The 23,162-nt window shown below is 35.8% G+C and overlaps 1 protein-coding gene across 1 annotated transcript in view; it reads left to right on the top strand.

Moving 5' to 3' along the window:
• LOC113040612 (NACHT, LRR and PYD domains-containing protein 3-like) overlaps positions 1–19,766 on the top strand; it is a 39,912-nt gene extending 20,146 nt beyond the window's left edge. The window contains exons 5-17 of the mRNA XM_026198910.1: positions 9,174–10,992; positions 11,449–11,619; positions 11,881–12,054; positions 12,267–12,437; positions 12,565–12,735; positions 12,995–13,168; positions 14,309–14,479; positions 14,933–15,106; positions 15,805–15,978; positions 16,532–16,705; positions 18,828–19,001; positions 19,321–19,494; positions 19,601–19,766. Of these exons, the coding sequence (XP_026054695.1) occupies positions 9,174–10,992; positions 11,449–11,619; positions 11,881–12,054; positions 12,267–12,437; positions 12,565–12,735; positions 12,995–13,168; positions 14,309–14,479; positions 14,933–15,106; positions 15,805–15,978; positions 16,532–16,705; positions 18,828–19,001; positions 19,321–19,494; positions 19,601–19,766 (3,887 nt within the window). The remainder of the gene's footprint in view (positions 1–9,173; positions 10,993–11,448; positions 11,620–11,880; positions 12,055–12,266; positions 12,438–12,564; positions 12,736–12,994; positions 13,169–14,308; positions 14,480–14,932; positions 15,107–15,804; positions 15,979–16,531; positions 16,706–18,827; positions 19,002–19,320; positions 19,495–19,600) is intronic.
• The last annotated feature ends 3,396 nt before the right edge of the window (positions 19,767–23,162 follow it).

Here is a 23,162-nt window from a genome sequence, read left to right as displayed (position 1 = left end):
ATTAGCTTCACACAGACGTCTTCTAACTGTCACAGTACTTACAGGTAACTCCAGACTGTCTTTGATCATCCTGGAGGTGATCATTGGCTGAGCCTTTGCCATTCTGGTTATTCTTCTATCCATTTTGATGGTTGTCTTCCGTTTTCTTCCACGTCTCTCTGGTTTTGCTCTCCATTTTAAGGCATTGGAGATCATTTTAGCTGAACAGCCTATCATTTTTTGCACCTCTTTATAGGTTTTCCCCTCTCTAATCAACTTTTTAATCAAAGTACGCTGTTCTTCTGAACAATGTCTTGAACGACCCATTTTCCTCAACTTTCAAATGCATGTTCAACAAGTGTTGGCTTCATCCTTAAATAGGGGCCACCTGATTCACACCTGTTTCTTCACAAAATTGATGACCTCAGTGATTGAATGCCACACTGCTATTTTTTTGAACACACCCCTTTCAACTAATTGCCCAATTGCACAGCCTTAAGAGCGTGCATATCATGAATGCTGGGTCTCATTTGTTTTCTGAGAATCTACTGAACCTACTGGTAACTTGTTTGCCACGTAGCAATAAAAAAATATACGAAAAACCTTGATTATTCTGGTTAGTCACATTGTACTGCTATTATTTTGAACAATACTGTATATATATATATATATATATATATATATATGTATACACACACACACACACACACATATTAGGCCTGTAAGATATTAGAAAGCATTAGAAAACTATAATAAACACAATAATTGTCTGCATGATGACATGTTATTTTTATTATTGTGAAGTGAGATGAATGAAGAGTGGATCTGTCTTGTGCAAACACGAAATGGAAAATGTAAGTTTTGGCTAATCAAGTTAATCCATGGTCCAGTGGCAGAGGTGACTTCAGAAATCCTTTTTCTTTTTAATAATAATAAAATAATATATAAAATGATTACTACAGATGCACTGTAAAACCCGATAAATAAACTTTACTCAAACTGTTTGAGTAAACAGATTGCCTTGATTTAAACCATGTAAGTTTTAAAACTTTGCATTTAAGTAATTAATTGTATATACCAATATAAAGTATAACAACCTACACCTAGGTACAGGTTAACACCTGATGGCACTTTTTCTGGGCTGGGATGTGTTTTAGAAACACACGGTTATAACAGCCAGAGAAAAGACTAAGACAGAAATCAAGGGTCAAGAGCCCAACTAAAGCAAACACTGATCTCTAACATGGTTACTTCAAATGAAACAATAAATCAACATCTAAACCTTAGTTCATTCTCAATAAGATCTTCTGTAGACGTCTGACAGAAATAAAGTCAGTCTGGTTATTAATAAGTGCAGCTGGTGATGCTGTTTGTGGGGTTGTTTAATCAGATCTTGAGAGATTTCATGTATTTTATTCCAGTTGGTTTCATCTAAGTCTGTGTCTGAAGTAGTTCTTGTGTTTCTCTTTTCTTCAGTGATTCTGTTTGTTAACAGCAGGTGTTCATCCCTAATTCTCAATCAGCACTTAGTTAATCACTTAATTGCAATGTATAGCTTCTTTTCTGAACTCAACTGAATTAAGTAAAGAGTACTTATAACTGTTCGTTTTAAAACTTAAATGGTTTAAGGCAATCGGTTTCCTCAAACGGTTTGAGTCAAGTTACTTGTCGGGTTTTACAGTGATGTGTGTTTTCTGCAGTTAGCTGTTTGTCAGGTTTTAGTGAAGCTGTGTCTGAAGTCAGTTGTAGTTCCTTTCTCTCTTTTCTTCATTATTTCTGTTTGTTAACAGCAGGTGTTCATCACTAATGCTCAATTATCACTCAATTAATCACTTAATTATTTAATTGCAATCTTCGTTCAGTGAACTCAACTGAATTAAGTTCAGAGTACTTAAATGGTTTAAGGCAATTGGTTTCCTCAAACGGTTTGAGTAAACCTAATTTGTCAGGTTTTTAAGGACATCTGTTTACTCAAACGGTTTGAGTCAAGTTACTTGTCGGGTTTTACAGTGATGTGTGTTTTCTGCAGTTAGCTGTTTTATTTTAGATATAGTGTGTCCATCAAGCAACCAGTAGTGTAACTGAATTCAATCCACCTGGAGCGGGTTGGGGTTTGGGTGTAGTTCTGCATAGCTTGTGGAGGTTAGTTGGAATAATATTACAGCTACAAGAGGTTGAGGCTGACCTGAATTTAGGTTGGTCAACAATACACTGTTGCTCTAAATGGAAAACCCAGTAGCCTCTACAGTCTAATTATACATAACTAATATATATAAAAGTGCATATTTGCGGTTATAGATTTAACAGTTCATTAGATTTCAATAATTTCAGATTAAGTCAGAACAAATTCAAATATAATAATTTATTGTCAGTCAGGTTAATATGTATTATGCCAAATCAATACAAGGTATCAAATCCACAAAGATGAATCTAAGAGTAAAAGTTGCATATCTGAACTTGGAAAATACATAGTATGGAGTGCCGAGACACACACCACACTACAGGCTTTCTGGCAACAGAATCGTTCCTTAAGAGTTCCTTAAGTACTCTGACCAAGATAACATCCCCTGAAATGGAGACAGGGAATGGGTTCCATTGAGCAAGGCACCAAACCCCCAACTGCTCCCCAGGTGCCGCAGCATAAATGTCTGCCCACTGCTCCAGGTGTGTTAAAGTGTATGCACTTTGGATGAGTTAAATGCAGAGCACGAATTCTGAGTATGAGTCACCATACTGTATGTCACGTCACTGACTGATGGCTGTCTGTCCTATTGTTAAAAGAATGAGACCTTTTACCAGACACACAGAATCCTTTTAAATGACATCAACGACATCAACATGAACAGTTGCATTGTTCTAAACTCTAGAAAAGAATAGTTGTTTTGGTGATCTCTGTAGTTTAATCATTCATAAGGTATGAAAGTTTTCTCTCTCTCAGTTGGGTGTGTTTTCTTGAATGAGGATTTGAGGCTTGTTAGACAGTGTTCAGATGCTGTAAGAGATGTTTGTCTTTTCAGACTGTGGCCCTCTTCTTTACATTTTATCAAAGTCTCTAAATTTATCTCAGATGATTAATGTCTGTGATTCTGTAAATCTTACAGTGGCCTCTGCTGTCACTGTGGGGTGTGGTGATGCACGGCCTCTGTTCTCTGCTGAAATAAATGCATAATCTTGAATTGTAGGTTCATGATTAAAATTGATCAGTGCTGTTTGGATGCGTTAAATGTAGAGCACCAATTTCGAGAATGGGCTACCATATTTGGCAATGTCACGACTTTCACTTTCAAATTGAAAATGTGAATAAAAACAAAATCAATAAAAAAACACACAAATCTAAACCACCTCCCAGAGGGCAGCTGCTCATACTGTGCATATAAAACATGGGATGGATCACACACAATCTTATTAGTTTGTCTTATAGTAGCCTGTTCGTGAATAGTCTTCCATCATTCAGTCTGCTCTTTAATACCAATAAGTTTCCAAGCTGTATGAATAATCCGGAGCAGTTTAGTTCTCAGCTGCACAGACAGATTCCCATACCAGACTGTGATGCTGTACCTAATTAAGCTCTAAATTTTGATCAACACCATAAATTCTCAGATGAAAAAAAGTGCAATTGTTTTTGTAACCTACTGCAGAGATTATCTACACGGATATTCCATGTCAGTGAATTATCAAAAAAGACACCAACATATTTACAGTATTGTTCAAAATAATAGCAGTACAATGTGACTAACCAGAATAATCAAGGTTTTTCGTATATTTTTTTTATTGCTACGTGGCAAACAAGTTACCAGTAGGTTCAGTAGATTCTCAGAAAACAAATGAGACCCAGCATTCATGATATGCACGCTCTTAAGGCTGTGCAATTGGGCAATTAGTTGAATTAGTTGAAAGGGGTGTGTTCAAAAAAATAGCAGTGTGGCATTCAATCACTGAGGTCATCAATTTTGTGAAGAAACAGGTGTGAATCAGGTGGCCCCTATTTAAGGATGAAGCCAACACTTGTTGAACATGCATTTGAAAGCTGAGGAAAATGGGTCGTTCAAGACATTGTTCAGAAGAACAGCGTACTTTGATTAAAAAGTTGATTAGAGAGGGGAAAACCTATAAAGAGGTGCAAAAAATGATAGGCTGTTCAGCTAAAATGATCTCCAATGCCTTAAAATGGAGAGCAAAACCAGAGAGACGTGGAAGAAAACGGAAGACAACCATCAAAATGGATAGAAGAATAACCAGAATGGCAAAGGCTCAGCCAATGATCACCTCCAGGATGATCAAAGACAGTCTGGAGTTACCTGAGAGGAAAGGTAACAGCTTTACCTAATCATGATAAAACAAAACAAAGGAATTATGATAATGATGGTAATTATCAAAATAACCTAAGTCAAAAGAGAGAAGCAAAATAATAATCATCAAATAAAAAAATAAAAAAAACAGGAATGAAACAAGAGAGAAGGAGTAGCTGGTTTTCACCACAAGGGGGGGGAAGTACTGCTTCTCTGTCTTTAACCTGCTGAGCAGAAAACTTAATTCAAATTAAAAATTCAAAACTGGTTTAAATCAAAATTTAAAATACGCATGTATGAATTAAAAAGGAAAATCTGAATAATATCCTATAATAACCATTGATAGCTTGTAAGTCATCATTAATGATCATGAAATTAATCAAACTGTGTGAGATTAATCAAAGAGGGTAAAAGTGGACATGCAATTTCAAAACAGAATGGAAAAGACAGAGGTCTGTTAGTCGATTTAACAGGAGACTGCCACTAGATGGCTTACCTTCTAAGTGGGTCAATCAGTGGTTGACCTGACACATCTAGATTTCCACTATTAACAATTACATTTTAATTCAAATCATGTTTGAACCAAACTCAAAGTAAATGTAAACAGTCAAAGGCAGAGAACATTCTTTTGTTTCCCTGTAATAATATTCGCACGAGCAAAGCTGTAAATGCAAATAATTATCGAGAATTTAGACATCCAATTCAAATATACATCACAGGGGATTATAAATTAGCAATCAGAGCGCATTATCTGAAATGGCCACAGGTTGGCAGCTTTGCACTCACGCAAGCTGGAATCAGAAAGCAGGGTGTACCCTGAAATTTCTAACCCACACGTTCCCTCTGGTGTTTAGATAGCGGAACTACAATTTCAATATGACTTAGAAATTATCTGATCGTTTGTCAGGCTGATTTTCTGCATCGAAAATCACAAGTAACAAACCAAAGGTTTTAATCTCTGAGGTGCTATATTAACATAGGTTGAAGAAGGATCCTTCACTTCCAAAACACAACTGTAATAAAAACAGGAATTTTCCAACTGTTGACTCCAATAAACATTTATCAAAATAGCACTTATGATTTAAATGTTTTAGGTTTAAAAATCGGGTAGCTAAGCCAATTTTAGACCAGGAGTTTTTATCGTTTTATTTTTGAATATTATTGTGGTTTACCACAAATTCAATAAGCAAGGCCTTTTTAACTGAATCAGAGGAACATCGCTCAGGTTCAGATTTACATGTTGCAACTATTAAAAGATTTCTTTATCTTTTAATTATTCATATTAAAATGTTTTCACTGTAAAAAGATTTTGGTCTTTCTTAACAGGATACCTTTTAACATCATACTGCAGTTTACTTTCATCAAAAATAACAGTGACTATACTGTTAAGTTTCTACAAATACCTAGCGCTGACTGACCAGCTTTTTGCCTCAGTCAGTTGAGTGAGTTCGCGTCTTGCGACTTATCTCACCAATAACGTTACATAATTTCATAGCACACGTGCAGAAATTATTAAAAACCATATACATAGATTGATTGCTCACAAAACGAAGTTTGAAATGCCCGCATTCTCCACCATAATGTAACAACAATGAGTCTTACAGAATAATTAACTCAAATGATATATAGGGAATTTGAATAATTAATCAGGAATATGATTAATTTATATCTCAGATGACAGTTACATTAAATTTGATTGATTATGAAAAATAGCTCAATTGCCCATAACAATAAATAATCACAGGGCACTGTAACTTACTCATTAATATGTCAATATTACATTCTTCATATCAATTATTGTGATATCTCTTACTGTAAATTACTGCAAATCAAACCGTGGTATGTCCAGCAAACCACCGTAGACCTATCAATTTTCAATAAAGTTATCACGCCTTATAATTCAAGGAAAAGTATTCTCTGGCCATGAAAATATTATCCTATCCTTATGATAAAATGTAGTTTCTAAATTTAGAGCTTGTAGCTATAGATCAGACATCTCAGTGACTCGTAATGTGAGTGGGGTGGAGTCCAAGCCAATCGTCAGTATATGGGTTTTTAATAATTAAACTAGTAATACATCAAACTACAAATCACACAGAGTAAATATGCGTACGACAATACAAACAGTAAGCTTTATACAATACATAACGAATCCAAATAAAAGAGAGAGAGAGAGAAAATAGAATGAGATCACATAAGGAGCTCAGGTATGAAAATCATAGTCAGTAACTTTTGGAAGCCAACAACAAATCAGATCATAACAACACTTTAAACCAGCATTTAAATCTCCATAGAAAAGTGATACTTGCATGTCCCAGCGCGTGAGCGTGGTCTTTTTGTGAAGCTTTGTGCGCTTGTCCTTTTGAAAACAGCGTGCGTGTGCCGGAGGCCATGTGACGCGCGTGCACGCTTCGCTGGATCTTTGCGTGAGCGTGGAGCACGTGGTCCTTTGTTCTGTCCTCGCGCGGTATTTGAAAGGTTCAACAAACAATGTCCCAGAATTCGTCTTCCTTGCGTGGAGAGGCGAATAGTTGAATAAACTTAGTAAAGAAAAGAAACGAACGAAATGAAAGCTTCTAAAGGAGCCATTAAAATGGCTTTTTCTCTCAGCCCCTGTGCTGAGGGGGGGGGCTTGCGCTATGAGCGCGGCACGAGGCCGCGCGGAGGGTCGCACAGGAGAGCAGCGTGTCCGAGAACCAAGAACGAGAAGAAGAGGAAGAAGAGAGAGGTGGACCTTGTTTGGTCAATTCTTATAGCTTGAAATAGTTCACGCCCCTTTTTCGCGTAAACAGCCAATGAAAGTCCGCGATCTGAAGCGGAGGGAAAAGTTCCTTTGTCTCTGTGGAGACAACCCCCCCCCGATGATCTAGGGCCTGTCCGATTCCATCAGGGATATTTCTAGCAAGTTTGTACTTCAGATTACATACATTTCCTTACTTTGTTCTAGATAAATGGGTCTGTCAGAGCATGACGATTAGAACAAGACTAAACATTATATATATATGATCAAAACATGAAGATACATTCCAAATGTAGAATTACACATTTAAAGATTTGCTTAACACATGATAACACTGCAGATGTTGGGAAACATCTAAATGTACCAAAAGGGAATACGTAATACATTTATAAAACATAAAAACAGAAAGTTAATGAATACATTCCATAGAATGCATTGTTCAAAAGAAGCCAGTGATTTGGCTTCTCTCCTGTCCTGTGTGGTCGTAAACTTTTACAACCTGCAAAAGTGGGGGTTGCAGAAACATGGCTCTCTTTGAGAAGGTTAAAGTGAGGAGAGACATTTCCTAAAGTATGAGCTTGCAACTTATACTCTTCACATAACAAGGATTAACCATTTTATGCAATCCATAAACATAATTAAAATACATATTAATAATAAAATGAAAGTAAGGAACTTATACGAAAGGTTTCCTTTGTCTCCAGTGTTGGAATGTGGTTGGGGGTTTTCATTTCTTCTTTGAAGCTCGCATGGGCATCGTAAATAATTTAAGTCCAGCCAGGCTGGCGCCAGGCCAGGCACTTGGTGCAAAAAGAGTTTCATTTGGAAAATCTGAATTAAACACATGAATCGATGATCTGCATATCCGTTACAGTTTGGAACCAAGACTTTGCCCGTTTACTAGTGTGTTTTGGGTCATTGTCTTGTTGAAACAACCATTTCAAGGGCATGTCCTCTTCAGCATAGGGCAACATGACCTCTTCAAGTATTTTAACATATGCAAACTGATCCATGATCCCTGGTATGCGATAAATAGGCCCAACACCATAGTAGGAGAAACATGCCCATATCATGATGCTTGCACCTCCATGCTTCACTGTCTTCACTGTGTACTGTGGCTTGAATTCAGAGTTTGGGGGTCGTCTCACAAACTGCCTGTGGCCCTTGGACCCAAAAAGAACAATTTTACTCTCATCAGTCCACAAAATGTTCCTCCATTTCTCTTTAGGCCAGTTGATGTGTTCTTTGGCAAATTGTAACCTCTTCTGCACATGCCTTTTTTTTTACAGAGGGACTTTGCGGGGGATTCTTGAAAATAGATTAGCTTCACACAGACGTCTTCTAACTGTCACAGTACTTACAGGTAACTCCAGACTGTCTTTGATCATCCTGGAGGTGATCATTGGCTGAGCCTTTGCCATTCTGGTTATTCTTCTATCCATTTTGATGGTTGTCTTCCGTTTTCTTCCACGTCTCTCTGGTTTTGCTCTCCATTTTAAGGCATTGGAGATCATTTTAGCTGAACAGCCTATCATTTTTTGCACCTCTTTATAGGTTTTCCCCTCTCTAATCAACTTTTTAATCAAAGTACGCTGTTCTTCTGAACAATGTCTTGAACGACCCATTTTCCTCAGCTTTCAAATGCATGTTCAACAAGTGTTGGCTTCATCCTTAAATAGGGGCCACCTGATTCACACCTGTTTCTTCACAAAATTGATGACCTCAGTGATTGAATGCCACACTGCTATTTTTTTGAACACACCCCTTTCAACTAATTGCCCAATTGCACAGCCTTAAGAGCGTGCATATCATGAATGCTGGGTCTCATTTGTTTTCTGAGAATCTACTGAACCTACTGGTAACTTGTTTGCCACGTAGCAATAAAAAATATACTAAAAACCTTGATTATTCTGGTTAGTCACATTGTACTGCTATTATTTTGAACAATACTGTACATGATGGGACCTGTGTGATGGACCTGTGGTCACCAACTCCTCTAGGCTCAAGCATAATTTCCTTTGCCTTATTTACATTCAGAGCTAGGTGGTTGTCCTCACACTAATTAAAAACCTTCTAATCTCTGAAAAATATTAAAACGAGTCACTTATAAATGTAGTAGATACAATTAAGACTACATCTATCTGTATTTTTGTTCCTGTGTTTAGATGAGCTGTTCTCCATCCATTATCTAAAATCTAACCTGAAGAAGAAGTATCAATGTGTGTTTGAAGGAATGGCAAGGCAAGGTGACTCTACTCTTCTAAATAACATCTACACAGATCTGTATATCACTCAGGATTGTAGTGAACAGGTCAATACTGAACATGAGGTAAGACAGATTGAAGTTACTTCCAGACGTTCTGAATCACAGGAAATACAGGTTGAATGCAAACATTTGTTTGAAGAACCTGAACATGACAAGCAGATCAGAACTGTACTGACAAAAGGAGTTGCTGGCATTGGAAAATCAGTCTCTGTGCAAAAGTTTGTTCTGGATTGGGCTGAAGGAAAAGAAAATCAGGATATCCGCTTCATATTTCCTTTACCATTCAGAGAGATGAACTTAATGGGAACAGAAACACAAAGTTTGATGGAGCTTATAACTCAGTTTTTCCCGGAGACAAAAGGACTTAACCTTGCAAAAAGAAACCAAAAAGTACTGTTCATTCTTGATGGATTGGATGAATTTCGTCTTCCTCTAAACTTTTGTAGTAATGAGCTGTGTTTTGATGTTTCATCACAAGTCTCTCTGGATGTTCTCCTCACAAACCTCATCAAGGGAAATCTGCTTCCTTCTGCTCTCATCTGGATCACCACCAGACCAGCAGCTGCCAGTAAGATTCCTCCTGACTGTATCGACCGGCTGACAGAGATACGAGGATTCAATGATGCACAAAAGGAGGAGTATTTTAGAAAAAGATTCACAGATAAGAATCGGGCCAAAGAAATAATTGATCATGTTAAAAAATCAAAGAGTCTCTTCATCATGTGCCACATCCCAGTCTTCTGCTGGATTTCAGCCACTGTTCTCCAGAACATTTTGAATGAGAAAATAAATAAAGATCTGAAAAGCAATCAGGCTGATGATACCTCCAAAGCACTGCAGGAATCAAATACTGAAGACATTCCTAAGACTCTGACACAGATGTACACACACTTTCTCCACTTTCAGATCCTGCAGAGCAGAAGAAAGTATGATGGAGAATACACACCAGCTTTTTCTTGGGATAAAGACACCATCCTTTCACTGGGGAAACTTGCATTTCAACAGCTGGAAAGAAACAATTTAATCTTTTATGAGTCGGATCTGGAAGCTTGTGGTATTGATGTTTATAAAGCATCAGTGTATTCAGGCATGTGTACCCAGATCTTTAAGGAGGAAACTGGGATCACTGTTGGTACCATGTACTGCTTTGTTCACTTGAGCATTCAAGAGTTTATTGCAGCCCTTTATGCACATCTGTGTCTGGACATTATCAAAAATAATGTGTTTGATCATAAGTCTACAGAACAAAATGAAGCCATGATTGATTTGCTCAAGACTGCGGTGGACAAGGCACTTGAAAGTGACAATGGACACCTGGATCTTTTTCTTCGCTTCCTTCTCGGCCTGTCACGTCAATCCAATCGGCAACTTTTAAGAGGCCTGTTGACACAGCGAGACTACAGTGACCAGAGCAAAAAGGAAATCGTTCAATACATCAAACAGAAATTTGAAGATAATCTGTCTCCAGAGAGATCCATCAATCTGTTCTACTGTCTGAATGAACTGAATGATCAAACTCTGATCAAAGAGATTCAGACTCACTTTAGCAAGGGAAGTCTCTCATCTGCTGACCTTTCACCTGCCCAGTGGTCTGCTTTGGCTTTTGTTTTGTTGACATCAGAGGAAGAGATGGAGGAGTTTGAGCTTCAGAAATTCAAGAAATCAGACGAGTGTCTTATTAGACTTTCAGCAGTCATCAAATCTTCCAAAATAGCTCTGTAAGTCAAGTGTTACTTTCATCTGAAAAATACATGTATCTCAAGTATTAATTATATACATGTTATATGAATTGTACATGGTTAAATTATAATAGTATGAATTTTCTTCCTCAAAACAATACAATTTATTGCTTTTAAAATGAACATCGGATGCATAGAATCAAGTACCTGCCCTATAGTTTTTCTTTTTTTAATAATCTGTTCAAGTCTGATGCAATTTCAAATATATAATTCATTGTCATTATAGCTTTAATCTTTAACAAAAGTAAAATAATAATAATAATAAAGCATGCGTTTTTGTGCTGAATAAAAAAGTGATCTATTGAAAACACTAGTTTTTAAAGAGCAAAGCACCCTCATCACATTTTTTTTTTTACTGATCATCTAAACATATATATTTAGCAAATGTATTATTTATTTAAATTGATTCTGTAATCCGATTTATTTCCCTTGTAGGCTAAATGATTGTAATTTAACAGGCAGAAGCTGTTCAGCTCTGGTTACAGTTCTTGGACCAGACTCCAATCTGAAAGAACTGAACATGAGCAACAATAACTTGCAGGATTCAGGAGTGAAGCTGCTCTCCTCTGCTTTGAAGAGTGTAAAGTGTAAATTGGAGATACTGCGGTAATTTGTGTGACAACAAACATAAAAATAGCTTGACTTAAAATTATATGATTTTAGATGTTCTTCACAAAATGTAGAGTATGTATAATTAAAATGTTGTGTGAATGTAACTATACTGTACATATACAAATGATTTACCATCTCCAGTAATGTTACTATTTCTAATAGTAATAGTAATACTATTTCTGAGCTTTTATTCTTTCTTTATTATTATTATTATTATTATTATTATTATTATTATTATTATTATTTTCTCTATAGACTTTCAGACTGCAGTATCACTGAAGAAGGTTATAAAGCTTTGGCTTCAGCTCTGAGATCAAACCCTTCACACCTGATAGAGCTGGATCTCACAGGAAATGATCCTGGACAATCAGGAGTGAAGGAGCTCATTGATTTACTTCAGAATCCAAACTGCCAACTGAAGACACTGAGGTGAGAGATGATGAAATAATACAAAATAAATTAAATGCAGGTGAATTATTTCTAGAAACATTATTTCACTATTATAAATGTGCTGCATTAAAGTTAATTCAAGAAAAAAACTATTTCACAATTCTGTCCATCATATTTTTATATTTTTTTCTGTTGTTTTTTTTAAAGTTTATTTGGAAATTAAAATATAACCTACTTTATCTCTTCTGCAGGTTTTTGAGTCCTGCTGCAGAAGAAGCCTGTCAGTATGTGACTGAAGTTGTGGGTAAAAATCCATTACTCCTTAGAAAGCTGAATCTGAGTGAATGTGAACTAGGAGACACACGAATGAATCAGATCAGTGCTCTACTGAAAGATAAACACTGTAAACTCAACACACTAAAGTGAGTAGTTTTAATGTAGTTTTTATTGCACATTTAATCTGTTAAAGAAATCAGGTGACATAGACAGTTCTCAATAATCACAGAATGTTGGAATTGAGCATTTTGTAAATTCTCCCTCTTTTGTTAGGCTGTGTGGTTGTGGTCTAACAGAGGAAAGCTGTTCAGCAATCGCTACAGTCCTGAGATCAAACCCCAGTCTAAAAGAACTTGACATGAGCAACAATAATCTGCAGGATTCAGGGGTGAAGAAACTCCAGAATGGATTAGAAAATATAAACTGCACACTGGAGAAGCTTGGGTGAACCAGTGTTTGATTTTAATAATAAAAATAACTGTGTCTTTTGAGTTTTAATTATTTATTTTGATGAAAGAAAAATTACTAAAGTAAACCAAAAAAGAGGGAAAGACATGCTTGTTTAAGATGATGAATCATGTTTTTCACCTCTGACCAGAAGAGGAAAGAATAAACAATATACATTAGCCATTTTTGATATAAACATTTCAGTAGTAAAATGAATTACATAACACATTTGATTGTAATAAAACTTATTCTATAGTCTTTCAGACTGCAGTATCACTGAAGAAGGTTATAAAGCTCTGGCTTCAGCTCTGAGATCAAACCCTTCACACCTGATAGAGCTGGATCTCAGAGGAAATGATCCTGGAGAATCAGGAGTGAAGGAGCTCAGTGATTTACTACATGATCCAAACTGTCAACTGAAGACACTGAGGTGAGATAATAAATATGTTGGCTAAATATTAATACAAATATTATTTAACTAATACAATAACATGCACAATTTGTTTTAAACTGTTAGCCTGCATCCGACGCCGCATCCTCAACTCCCCTCAACCCACATGTGTCAGTGTTTACGAATAGATTAAATGAAATGGGACAAATTTAATCTTCACAAACTACATATCATTATAAAGATTTAAGCCTCAAGCATCGACGACAGATAGCTGTTTTCAATAGAAAGCTCATAAAGACTGTATTTGCTACATTTGTGTAAGCAGTACACATCAACATCATACATCAACACATGTCTGTGTCCGTTATGAAATAACTCGGTCAGAAACTGCGTCTTGGTGGTCACAAACAGAATAAGACAAAGAAAAGTGGAAGATTATTTATTTGAATTCTGGTGCTCTCTCGTGACGTGGGCTCTGAAGCACCTGTCATCTGATGGAGGGGGAACTTAGCGATTGCCTTTTTCTATATTTGTTTCTATTTTTCAACAGTTTTCATATACAGTATGTGTGAGTGTGTTTTATGTTGAATGTGTGTATGTGTGCCGAAAATAATCCAAATTATTAAAGCCCAAATGTATTGGTAAACTGCTCTATAGCTTTTAGTACCATTATCCACTAGTACTGTACCTCAATAATTAACATGCAAGATTTTTTATCCTGAAAACAGAAAAAAAATTGAGAACATTTTATTCAAATTGTTTAAGTGTTTCTAAACTGCACTTTAATTTCCATAAAGCTCAAACTTACTGTAACACTGCTTCACTCTACAGCAGGTCTATGAGTTTCCAGATTAACTCAAACATGCAGTTTAAGAAACCAGTTTTCTGTGTTCTGACTGCTTTCACACCTCCTTTGCCAAAAAAAAAGATATTGAGTCCCCAATCTCACTGTCCATTTTTGTATTGAAAATCATGATCTCCCTCCTGATTTTTTGAACTTTTCTGTCCTTCTGGTTTAGGAATGTGTGTCACCCTAGTTTCTTAGTTTCTTGCATTTAAAGTAAAAATAATAATAATTGGGAACAGTAACATTTTTTTTTTCTCATCAAAATTGATTGTGATGTAATGAACATTTAGTTACATAATAAGTTGAATCTTGCTCTGTAATTCCTTCTCCAGGTTTTTGGGTCCTGCTGCAGAAGAAGCCTGTCAGTATGTGACTAGAATTGTGGGTAAAAACCCGTTACTCCAGAGAGAACTAAGTATGAGTGAACATGAACTAGGGGAGACACGGGTGAAACAGATTGGTGCTCTACTACAGGATAAACACTGTAAACTCAACACACTGCTGTGAGTATCTTACATCATTTTCATAGTTACATACCTACTAGTTATGTTACAGAAGTCTGTATTAATTCCACATTTGAGTCACAGCAGTTTTTTCACAAATAGTCACAATAAAGTGATGTATTAAAATTGAACAGGCAAATATAAATGCACAATTAAATAAAGTGAGGTTAAGCGTTAAACAGTTGAAATTTAAAAGAAGTTAAATTAAAATTTAAAAGAAGAAAAAATTAATTTGAGTAATTATTTTAGTTACTGTAAACGGAGAACAATGGTTTCTTCCAGAGCTTAAGAAAATCCATAAAGAAGAAAGAAAAGAAAAGAAAAAAAAAAACCTATGGTACACACACACAGATTTCTTTCCTAATTGATTATTGTCAGACATGACACCGAAATCCTCCAAAACCTTTAATGATCATGGATCTGATTCATTGTCTTTTCTTTTTCCATCTTCAGTCTGTGTGATTGCAGTATTACAGAGAAACAGTGTCTAATCCTGACTTCAGCTCTGAAATCAAACCCATCACACCTGAGAGAACTGGATCTCAGTGTGAATCAAATAAACAACAAAGGAGTGAATCACTTTTGTGATGTCCTGAAGGATTCAGACTGTAAACTGGAGAGATTGAGGCCAGTAACATTCACATAAACCCCTTTCACACTGATATACCAGATAATACACGGGTAATGTGTCCCAGCAATTGTTTCCTGGATCATTTGACTTTGGTTCATTCAAACTGCCATTGATTTCCCGGAGTCTGTGCGTGCTTTCACACACAACCCGCAAATGTCCCGTAATGACAATTGACATCAGGATGTGAGGTGTAATGCATGTGTAATGAACTTTCACTTAAGCTGGCGAAAGATCTCAGCTTAATTGTGGATAGCAACTCATCTCTGCTTCATTAGAGTATGCACACATTTTTTTCATTGTGAATGCTGATCTGCCTTTAAAATACCCAGTAATACTTCGTAATATATGACGTGTGTCATCCCTACAACACACCCTTCACGGCATTGGTTCTGGCTTTTTTAACACAGAGCTCGTTCCGTGACTGATCACGGCAATGTTACTTGTTCCCCAACCTGGGATTGATCTCGAAATCAATCCCGGGACATGTTTGTGTTCACACAGAAGGCGACCCGGCAATTTTCCGGAACTTTGCATTTTTATTTTTTATTTTTTACATGTATTGTTTTCTGTTGTGCTATTCTGTTATTATGACCTGGAGAAATAAATAAATCTCTTTATATGAATTTTTTTTAAAGATTATTTCACTTTACAAAATAACTTTTACTTTTATATTTTATGCTTTCTCTCAATGTAGGTTAGGGTTCTGTTATATGACAGATGGAGGTTGTTCTGCTCTGGCTTCAGCTCTGAAATCAAACCCATCACACCTGAGAGAACTGGACCTGAAAGAGACTGAACTTGGAGACTCTGGAGTTTTAAACCTCAGTGATCTACTGATGAACCCACAATGCAAGCTGGAGAAACTAGAGTTAGTAACATTATAGCAGTTGCAGTGTGATCAAAGTATATTAATTTTATTATCTAATGGACTGATTGTCCCATAAGTGAATCCATGGAGAGAGCCTTAAATACTGAAGCATTGAAATGTTGTGGCTATAAAGTTTTCAGATGCTGAAATCTAACAAAAACAATTGCTGCTATATAGTAAAATCTTTAACTAACTACACTCTTAAAATAACAAACTAAATGTTGATTCATGTAATGAACTCTCTTGATTTTCTCAAAATATTTTCAAAATTTAATGTTAATTCTCCAACCAGTTTTATGCTTAATTTTAAATTATAATCTAGAATAATAAATCACTTTTATCTGAGTAAAAATGTTCCATACATGTGCGTAACTAATATCATTAAATCCATTTTGTGCTTCTGTCTTGTTTTATGGTTATACAATTACTGTAGGTTTCCATGTGTTGCAGGTGTATTAGTAACTAACTGTATGTTGTTTATTAATGATGTATTTAAGTCACACATGAATTTAATATGGATCTGATTCATTGTTCTTTCTCTTTCTGTTATCAGTCTGAGTGGATGCAGTATTACAGAGAAACTGTGTTTCATTCTGACTTCAGCTCTGAAATCAAACCCATCACATCTGAGAGAGCTGAACTTGAGTCGGATTAACCTACTAGACTCTGGAGTGAAAAACCTTAGTGATCTACTGATTAACCCACAATGCAAACTGGAAAAACTACAGTTAGTAACACTATATTTTATCAGTAGTGAACAGTAACGTAAGTAATTTAAGTACATATTTCAAGTATCTGTACTTTACTGGAGTAGTTTTAATAATAATAATAATTCCTTACATTTATATAGCGCTTTTCTAGACACTCAAAGCGCTTACATAGTGGTGGATAAGGAGATACCAGTGTGCAGCATCCATCTGGATGATGCGACGGCAGCCATAGTGCGCCAGAATGCCCACCACACACCAGCTTACTGGTGGAGAGGAGACAGAATGATGAAGCCAATCAGTAGATATGGGATTGTTAGGAGGCAATGATGGTCAGAGGCCAATGGGCGAATTGAGCCAAGATGCCGAGGTCACACCTCTACTCTTTTCAAAAGACATCCTGGGATTTTTTTTTTTCTTTTAATGACCACAGAGAGTCAGGACCTCGGTTTAACGTCTCATCCGAAGGACGGTGCTCGTTGACAGTATAGCGTCCCCATCACTACACTGGGGCACTAGGACCCACACAGACCACAGGGTGAGCACCCCCTGCTGGCCTCACTAGCACCTCTTCCAGCAGCAACCTAGTTTTCTCAGGAGGTCTCCCATCCAGGTACTGACCAGGCTCAGCCCTGCTTAGCTTCAGTGGGAAACCGGTCTTGGGCTCCAGGGTGATATGGCTGCCGGTTTTATTATGAGTAACTTTTACTTCACTACATTAGAAAGCATAAGATTGTACTTTTTACTTCACTACGTTTCATAAAACCAGTCCTTAATTTGTAAATTGCAAAGTCCCTGACAAAGCAGGATAACAGAATCTGGCATGTGATTACAGAAGGGAGAGGTAACAGAGCATTCAAGCAATCACCAGTTTAAGTGATTAACAGCGTGCATCGGTTGCTTGTAGGGTCAGTAAGGTCGTGAATAACCTTAAAATTCCATGCAATTTTGAAACAGCAATTTCCAGGCCTGAAAAAATTATGGAATTTTATTTTACAAATCTCTGTATAATAAAATTATATTTAATCAGGTCCTAAATTTCGGTGAGGGATTGTGTGTAGCTATATCATATAGTTTTACTAATTCCCGCAGCTTACAAGTTAATAATGAGGGAAATTCTTGCATTTATTCAATAAAGCATGTATGTTAGATTAATAAAATAAATGCACACAAACTATAAGAATAAATCGGTCATTTGAAACAAACATTCAAAACCATGAATGGCTCTCAGAGTGTGATTCACATCAATGCATCTTGTCTACACTACAGCGACCTGCTGCACGCTGCGATAAAAGACTTTCACTCTCATTTCAGACAGCTGACATAACTGTCACTTCACTAATTTGTTCACTGTTGTATTGTCACAAAAATTTATAATTTGCACTCCTTTTTAATTACTTAAAGCCATATGATACCCACAGGCTCCAGAGGCTATTCTGTGCACACCCCCAGTCACATCCAAAACTAGTTATTTTTCATAGTTTGTTGAGCTTAAACGACCAAATACACACAATATGATGACTACTTAGTTTTTAGAATTAATGTGCATCTTGGCACTGGCATTCAATAATCCAAGATGCACATAAATTCTAAAAACTGAGTAGGATAAACTTTTTATTCGATAAGAAAAGATGTGCATAAACTACGATGGACCAAATAAATTCCACCATGCACTTTAAAAAAGTCATTTGACTTTGTGCTACAATGTGGGAATACTTGATTAACCATCGGACAGATCTCGTTCACAGCATCTATATCCCACACAGCAAATGTCTGCTGGCCCAGATCCGGGCCACACCTTGGCTTTTCCCTCGGCACAAGTACCGCAAAGAATGACGCCCCGGAAGTGGCCCAGAACTGGATTAAAGACTTGGGCCACACATGGGCCATAACCGGCTTGAGTCTCAGCCAGTTAATCAGCCTTAGCTGGCCCTGATCTGGGCCAAGACAGGTTTTATTATTGGTGCCAATTCTTAACCTTAAGTAAACCAGAATCCCCAAATCTGAGCTACACCTGAGCCTTACCAGACCCAACCCAGACAGCAAGCAGTGTCATCAATGTGATGGTGTTTACTCATGATGTAACTCAAACATGAACTTAACATGGATCTGATTAATTGTTGTTTTTCTTTCTGTCATCAGTCTGATTGGATGCAGTATTACAGAGAAACTGTGTTTTATCCTGACTTCTGCTCTGAGATCAAACCCATCACACCTGAGAGAACTGGATCTGAGTGGGAATAAACCAGGAAACACTGGAGTTAAAAACCTCAGTGATCTACTGATGAACCCACAATGCAAAGTGGAGAAGCTAGAGTAAATATAATTATACAGAACATCATTTATTGTGTGATTAACATTTATTATGCTATTACCCAATGGACTGTTCAGAATGTGTATCAGTTGAAAGTTAAACTGAAGCATTTTTCATCAGCTGAATTCTAAATTTCAATAAAACTTTGCCACTAAAGAAGACTGAAGAAACATGAATGGCAATTAATTTTCTAACAGTGTTAAATGTATAGTTTTGTAATTGTGTCACTAAATGCATTTACTTTATTAAGCAAAATGTGTACTTTAAATTATGAGTCAAGTGTAATATTGAGAAATTGTCTTTTTTTGTTTTTGTCTTAAGGCTGTGTAATTGCAGAGTTACAGAGAAACAGTGTATCATCCTGACTTCAGCTCTGAAATCAAACCCTTCACACCTGAGAGAACTGAACCTCAGTTGGAATCAAATAAAAAACACAGGAGTGAATCATTTATGTGACGTACTTATGGATTCACACTGTAAATTTGAGAGGCTGAGGTGAGAACCATCATGAAAATCACTTAAAGCTAGTGTTTATATTATATGCTATTACAGTTTTTTTATTATGTTGTTTTGTGAGCCGTCTTTGTTTATCTTGTTCTAGTCTAATCTGCTGTGGCATTACAGATGTTTCTTCCTTAACTCGGTCTTTAACAAACACAAAAGCACTGGAGTTTCTAAAAGAGCTTGATCTGAGTCACAATAACATTGGAGACTCAAAGCATCCGCTCAATGATGTGCTACAAAACTCAACCTGTAAAGTGAGGTGAGTAAACCTCACTTTGTAGTATATAAGAGATCTTCATGTACCTTTTGATATGTGGATCATCTGTTAAATATTTGTAGAGGGTTTGTTTCAGCAAACTTTAAATCAATTAAAATAATAGTTAACCATTCAGAATATTGTTCTCTCATGAAAAGTGAAAGTCGTGTTACATTTGCCAAGTAAGGTAACCCATACTCTGAATCAGTGCTCTGCATTTAAGTCATCCAAGTGAACACACACAGCAGTGAGAAGTGAACACACACACCATGAACACACACCCAGAGCAGTGGGCAGCTATATATCCAGCGCCTGGGGAGCAACTAGGGTTTTAGTGCCTTGCTCAAGGGCACCTCAGCCATGGGTATTGAGGGGGTAAGAGAGCGCTGTACATTTACTCCTCCCCCAACTGTAACCCCCTCCGGAGTCTGACTCTCTAACCATTAGGCCACAGCCACCCTATTAATGATTAACAACAGGAACAAATGATTAAAAACACGAAACACAATTTTATTATTCTAACTATCAAACTCAGATTAACATGTTATTAAGTAGCCCTCAGTTGAATGTGGTATTACACTTTTAGCTAATCATCAACTACTTTTTTAACTAAGAAACATACTGTACAATTTGATAACTGTGAAACTAATCAATATCTAACAAAAAAAAAACACTTACATAATAGATAATAATATGCTAATATTTAGTTGTTGTTGTTGTTGTTGTTTTTTTCCACTACAAAACTATTTACTATGGAATTCAAAACCTTACAAAAAAAAAAAAAAAAAAACATCTTACAAGAAAACTCTTACAAAAGCACACTTCTGTAACGTCATTCCAGTGGAGTTACAGAATAGCATTCTATAGCTTTACCAAAAAATATATATAACACAAATGATTAAAAAGACCAAACCCACACATCCACAACTTTATACAACAATGCCTGATTTATTAATTATATCAGTGAATCATTACAGTTTAAAATATGAATCGTTTTAAATGAAATGAACACTGCTTATTTTATCTTCTGATTCCTCTTTACAGCACAGACTGTGAATAGACACAACCTGTGAAATGAACAGCAGAGTTATTATCAGGTGGAGATCGACAGGAGGGCCTCACTGTAGTATGTTGTTAAATTATTATACAGTAAAAAAAAAAAAAAACATTGTTACATACCTTTTATATCAAAATTATCTGACATTATTCAGATAATTTTTTTTCTGAGAGTTTAATCTTGATTTGTTGTCATATTTTACTACCATTTTCTAAAATTTTACAAATAAATTGAAAATGTGGGAAATGTTGGTGTCTGAATAAAACTTGGTCTGACTATAAGTGAGATAATGTTTTTTAGTCAAAAAAAAAATGTTAATATTAAAATATGAACTCTTCTCTCTTTTTTTTTTTTTTTTTTTACAATTTTGAAGCTTTAAGAACAAGGTCAAAACTGGGATTTTTTTCCCTCATATGCACAAATTTCAGGGTTGTACAAGGTGTTTAAAGTGCTTGAAGTACTTGAATTTGACTTTTGAAATTTAAGTCCTGGCAATCTTTTGAAAAGTGCTTGATTGTTTAAAAGGGAGTATATAAAAATGTTTTCATTTTTGTTTTTGACTTAAAAAAAAACTTGTTGTTTTTTTTCACATAATTCGCGATGCAGTGTGTCTGATATAAAAATACAGAGCCATTTCTCCTGTTAAGCACACAAGATCTTATGATATTACTCCTTGAGGTAAAAAGAGATCTCACAACATAGGTTGATTTTGTGGTGAAACCTTTGATAATGCTTGCATTATATTGTTCCGTCTTTTATTGCATGTGCTGTTTTTTGGGTTTCATTTGGGAATGCAAATAAAGTCTGACCCAGCAAACACAGAAAGTTCCCCTAATGTTAGTTTTTGGTTCCTGTTTGATTATTTTTTTGGGAACCAAATACTAACATTATTTTTAGGTTATATTTTTTGTAAGCATAAAATAAATTTCCAAGAACATAGCAGGGTGGCTATTTTTAAATAACCTAAAAATAACTTATACAGAACATTGTTTTATGGTTATTCTCAGGCTATTTTTATAACCCTATAAAACTACCTTTCCAATGAAAACATTGCAGATGTTAAGAAGAGGAAACCCCTTCAGCCATGATTTATTCACAATATAGCATGGCCTCTCGCACCTTATTGCTTTTATAAAATGGTTACCACACAATAAAAAAAATATTAAAACCCAAAATCGATGAATTTGAAGCAAGTTTGTTAAATGCTGCCCTTCTGCTAAAAATAGTTATTGACAGCAACAAGGCAAGAAAGTGTTCTGAACATGCCTCATCTAATGGAGCTTCAATAGTAACAGAGAATAGGAGCTCTTATTATCCTCTGTGTCATTTTTTTAACACCATATATGATATTTTCTCACACACATACATCTGCTTATCTCTCAGCATGAGAAAATGTGTTTCTTTAAAATTTGTTTCAGTCTTTTAGTCTTAAAACAGACCAATTTGTGTTACAGCGTGAGTGTAAACTGATGGACATACAGAATCATTCCTGAAAAAGAAAACTATACAACAGTATTATTCCCTCCTCACTTCTGAAACTGTAGTTTTCCACACAGACGCACGCTGAACACACATCAGCATATCTCCGTATGAGAAGCATTTATTAGCCGGGGAAGGGCGGGGTCTCAAAATTAAAAATGATAGATGCAACACAACGCCAGCAAGGGTCACTCATATTTCATTAAATAAATAACAAACCGTTACTACTGCCGAAATACATAATAAATACATCACTGTAGTATGTTGTTAAATTATTATACAGTCAAAAAAAAAAAAAAAAAAACATTGTTACATACCTTTATGTCAAAATTATCTGACATTATTCAGATAATTTTTTTTCTGAGACTTTAATCTTGATTTGTTTGTCATATTTTACTACCATTTTCAAAAATGCTACAAATAAATTGAAAATGTGGGAAATGTTTATGTCTGAATAAAACTTGGTCTGACTGTAAGTGAGATAATGTTTTTTAGTAAAAAAAAAATGTAATATTCAAATATGAACTGTTTTTTTTTTTTTTTACAATTTTGAAGCTTTAAGAACAAGGTGGCTATTTATAGCAGGGTGGCTATTTTTAAATAACCTAACAATAACTTGTACAGAACGTTGTTTTATGGTTATTCTCAGGTTATTTTTATAACCCTATGAAATCTTTCCAATGAAAACATTGCAGGTGTTAAGAAGAGGAAACCCCTTCAGCCGTGATTTATTCACAATATAGAATAAACATATAAATGAATATATAAATGAAACAGTTTTGATGCTATATTATTGATTGTTTATGTTGCTACTGGTATGTTTATGCTGCTTACGTTTGCTCAGTGATACACAGAACCGTTGAGTGA

This window comes from Carassius auratus, chromosome 22 (assembly GCF_003368295.1).
Source record: "Carassius auratus strain Wakin chromosome 22, ASM336829v1, whole genome shotgun sequence".
NCBI classification, from domain to species: domain Eukaryota; kingdom Metazoa; phylum Chordata; class Actinopteri; order Cypriniformes; family Cyprinidae; genus Carassius; species Carassius auratus.
This window is presented reverse-complemented; position numbering and strand designations above follow the sequence as displayed.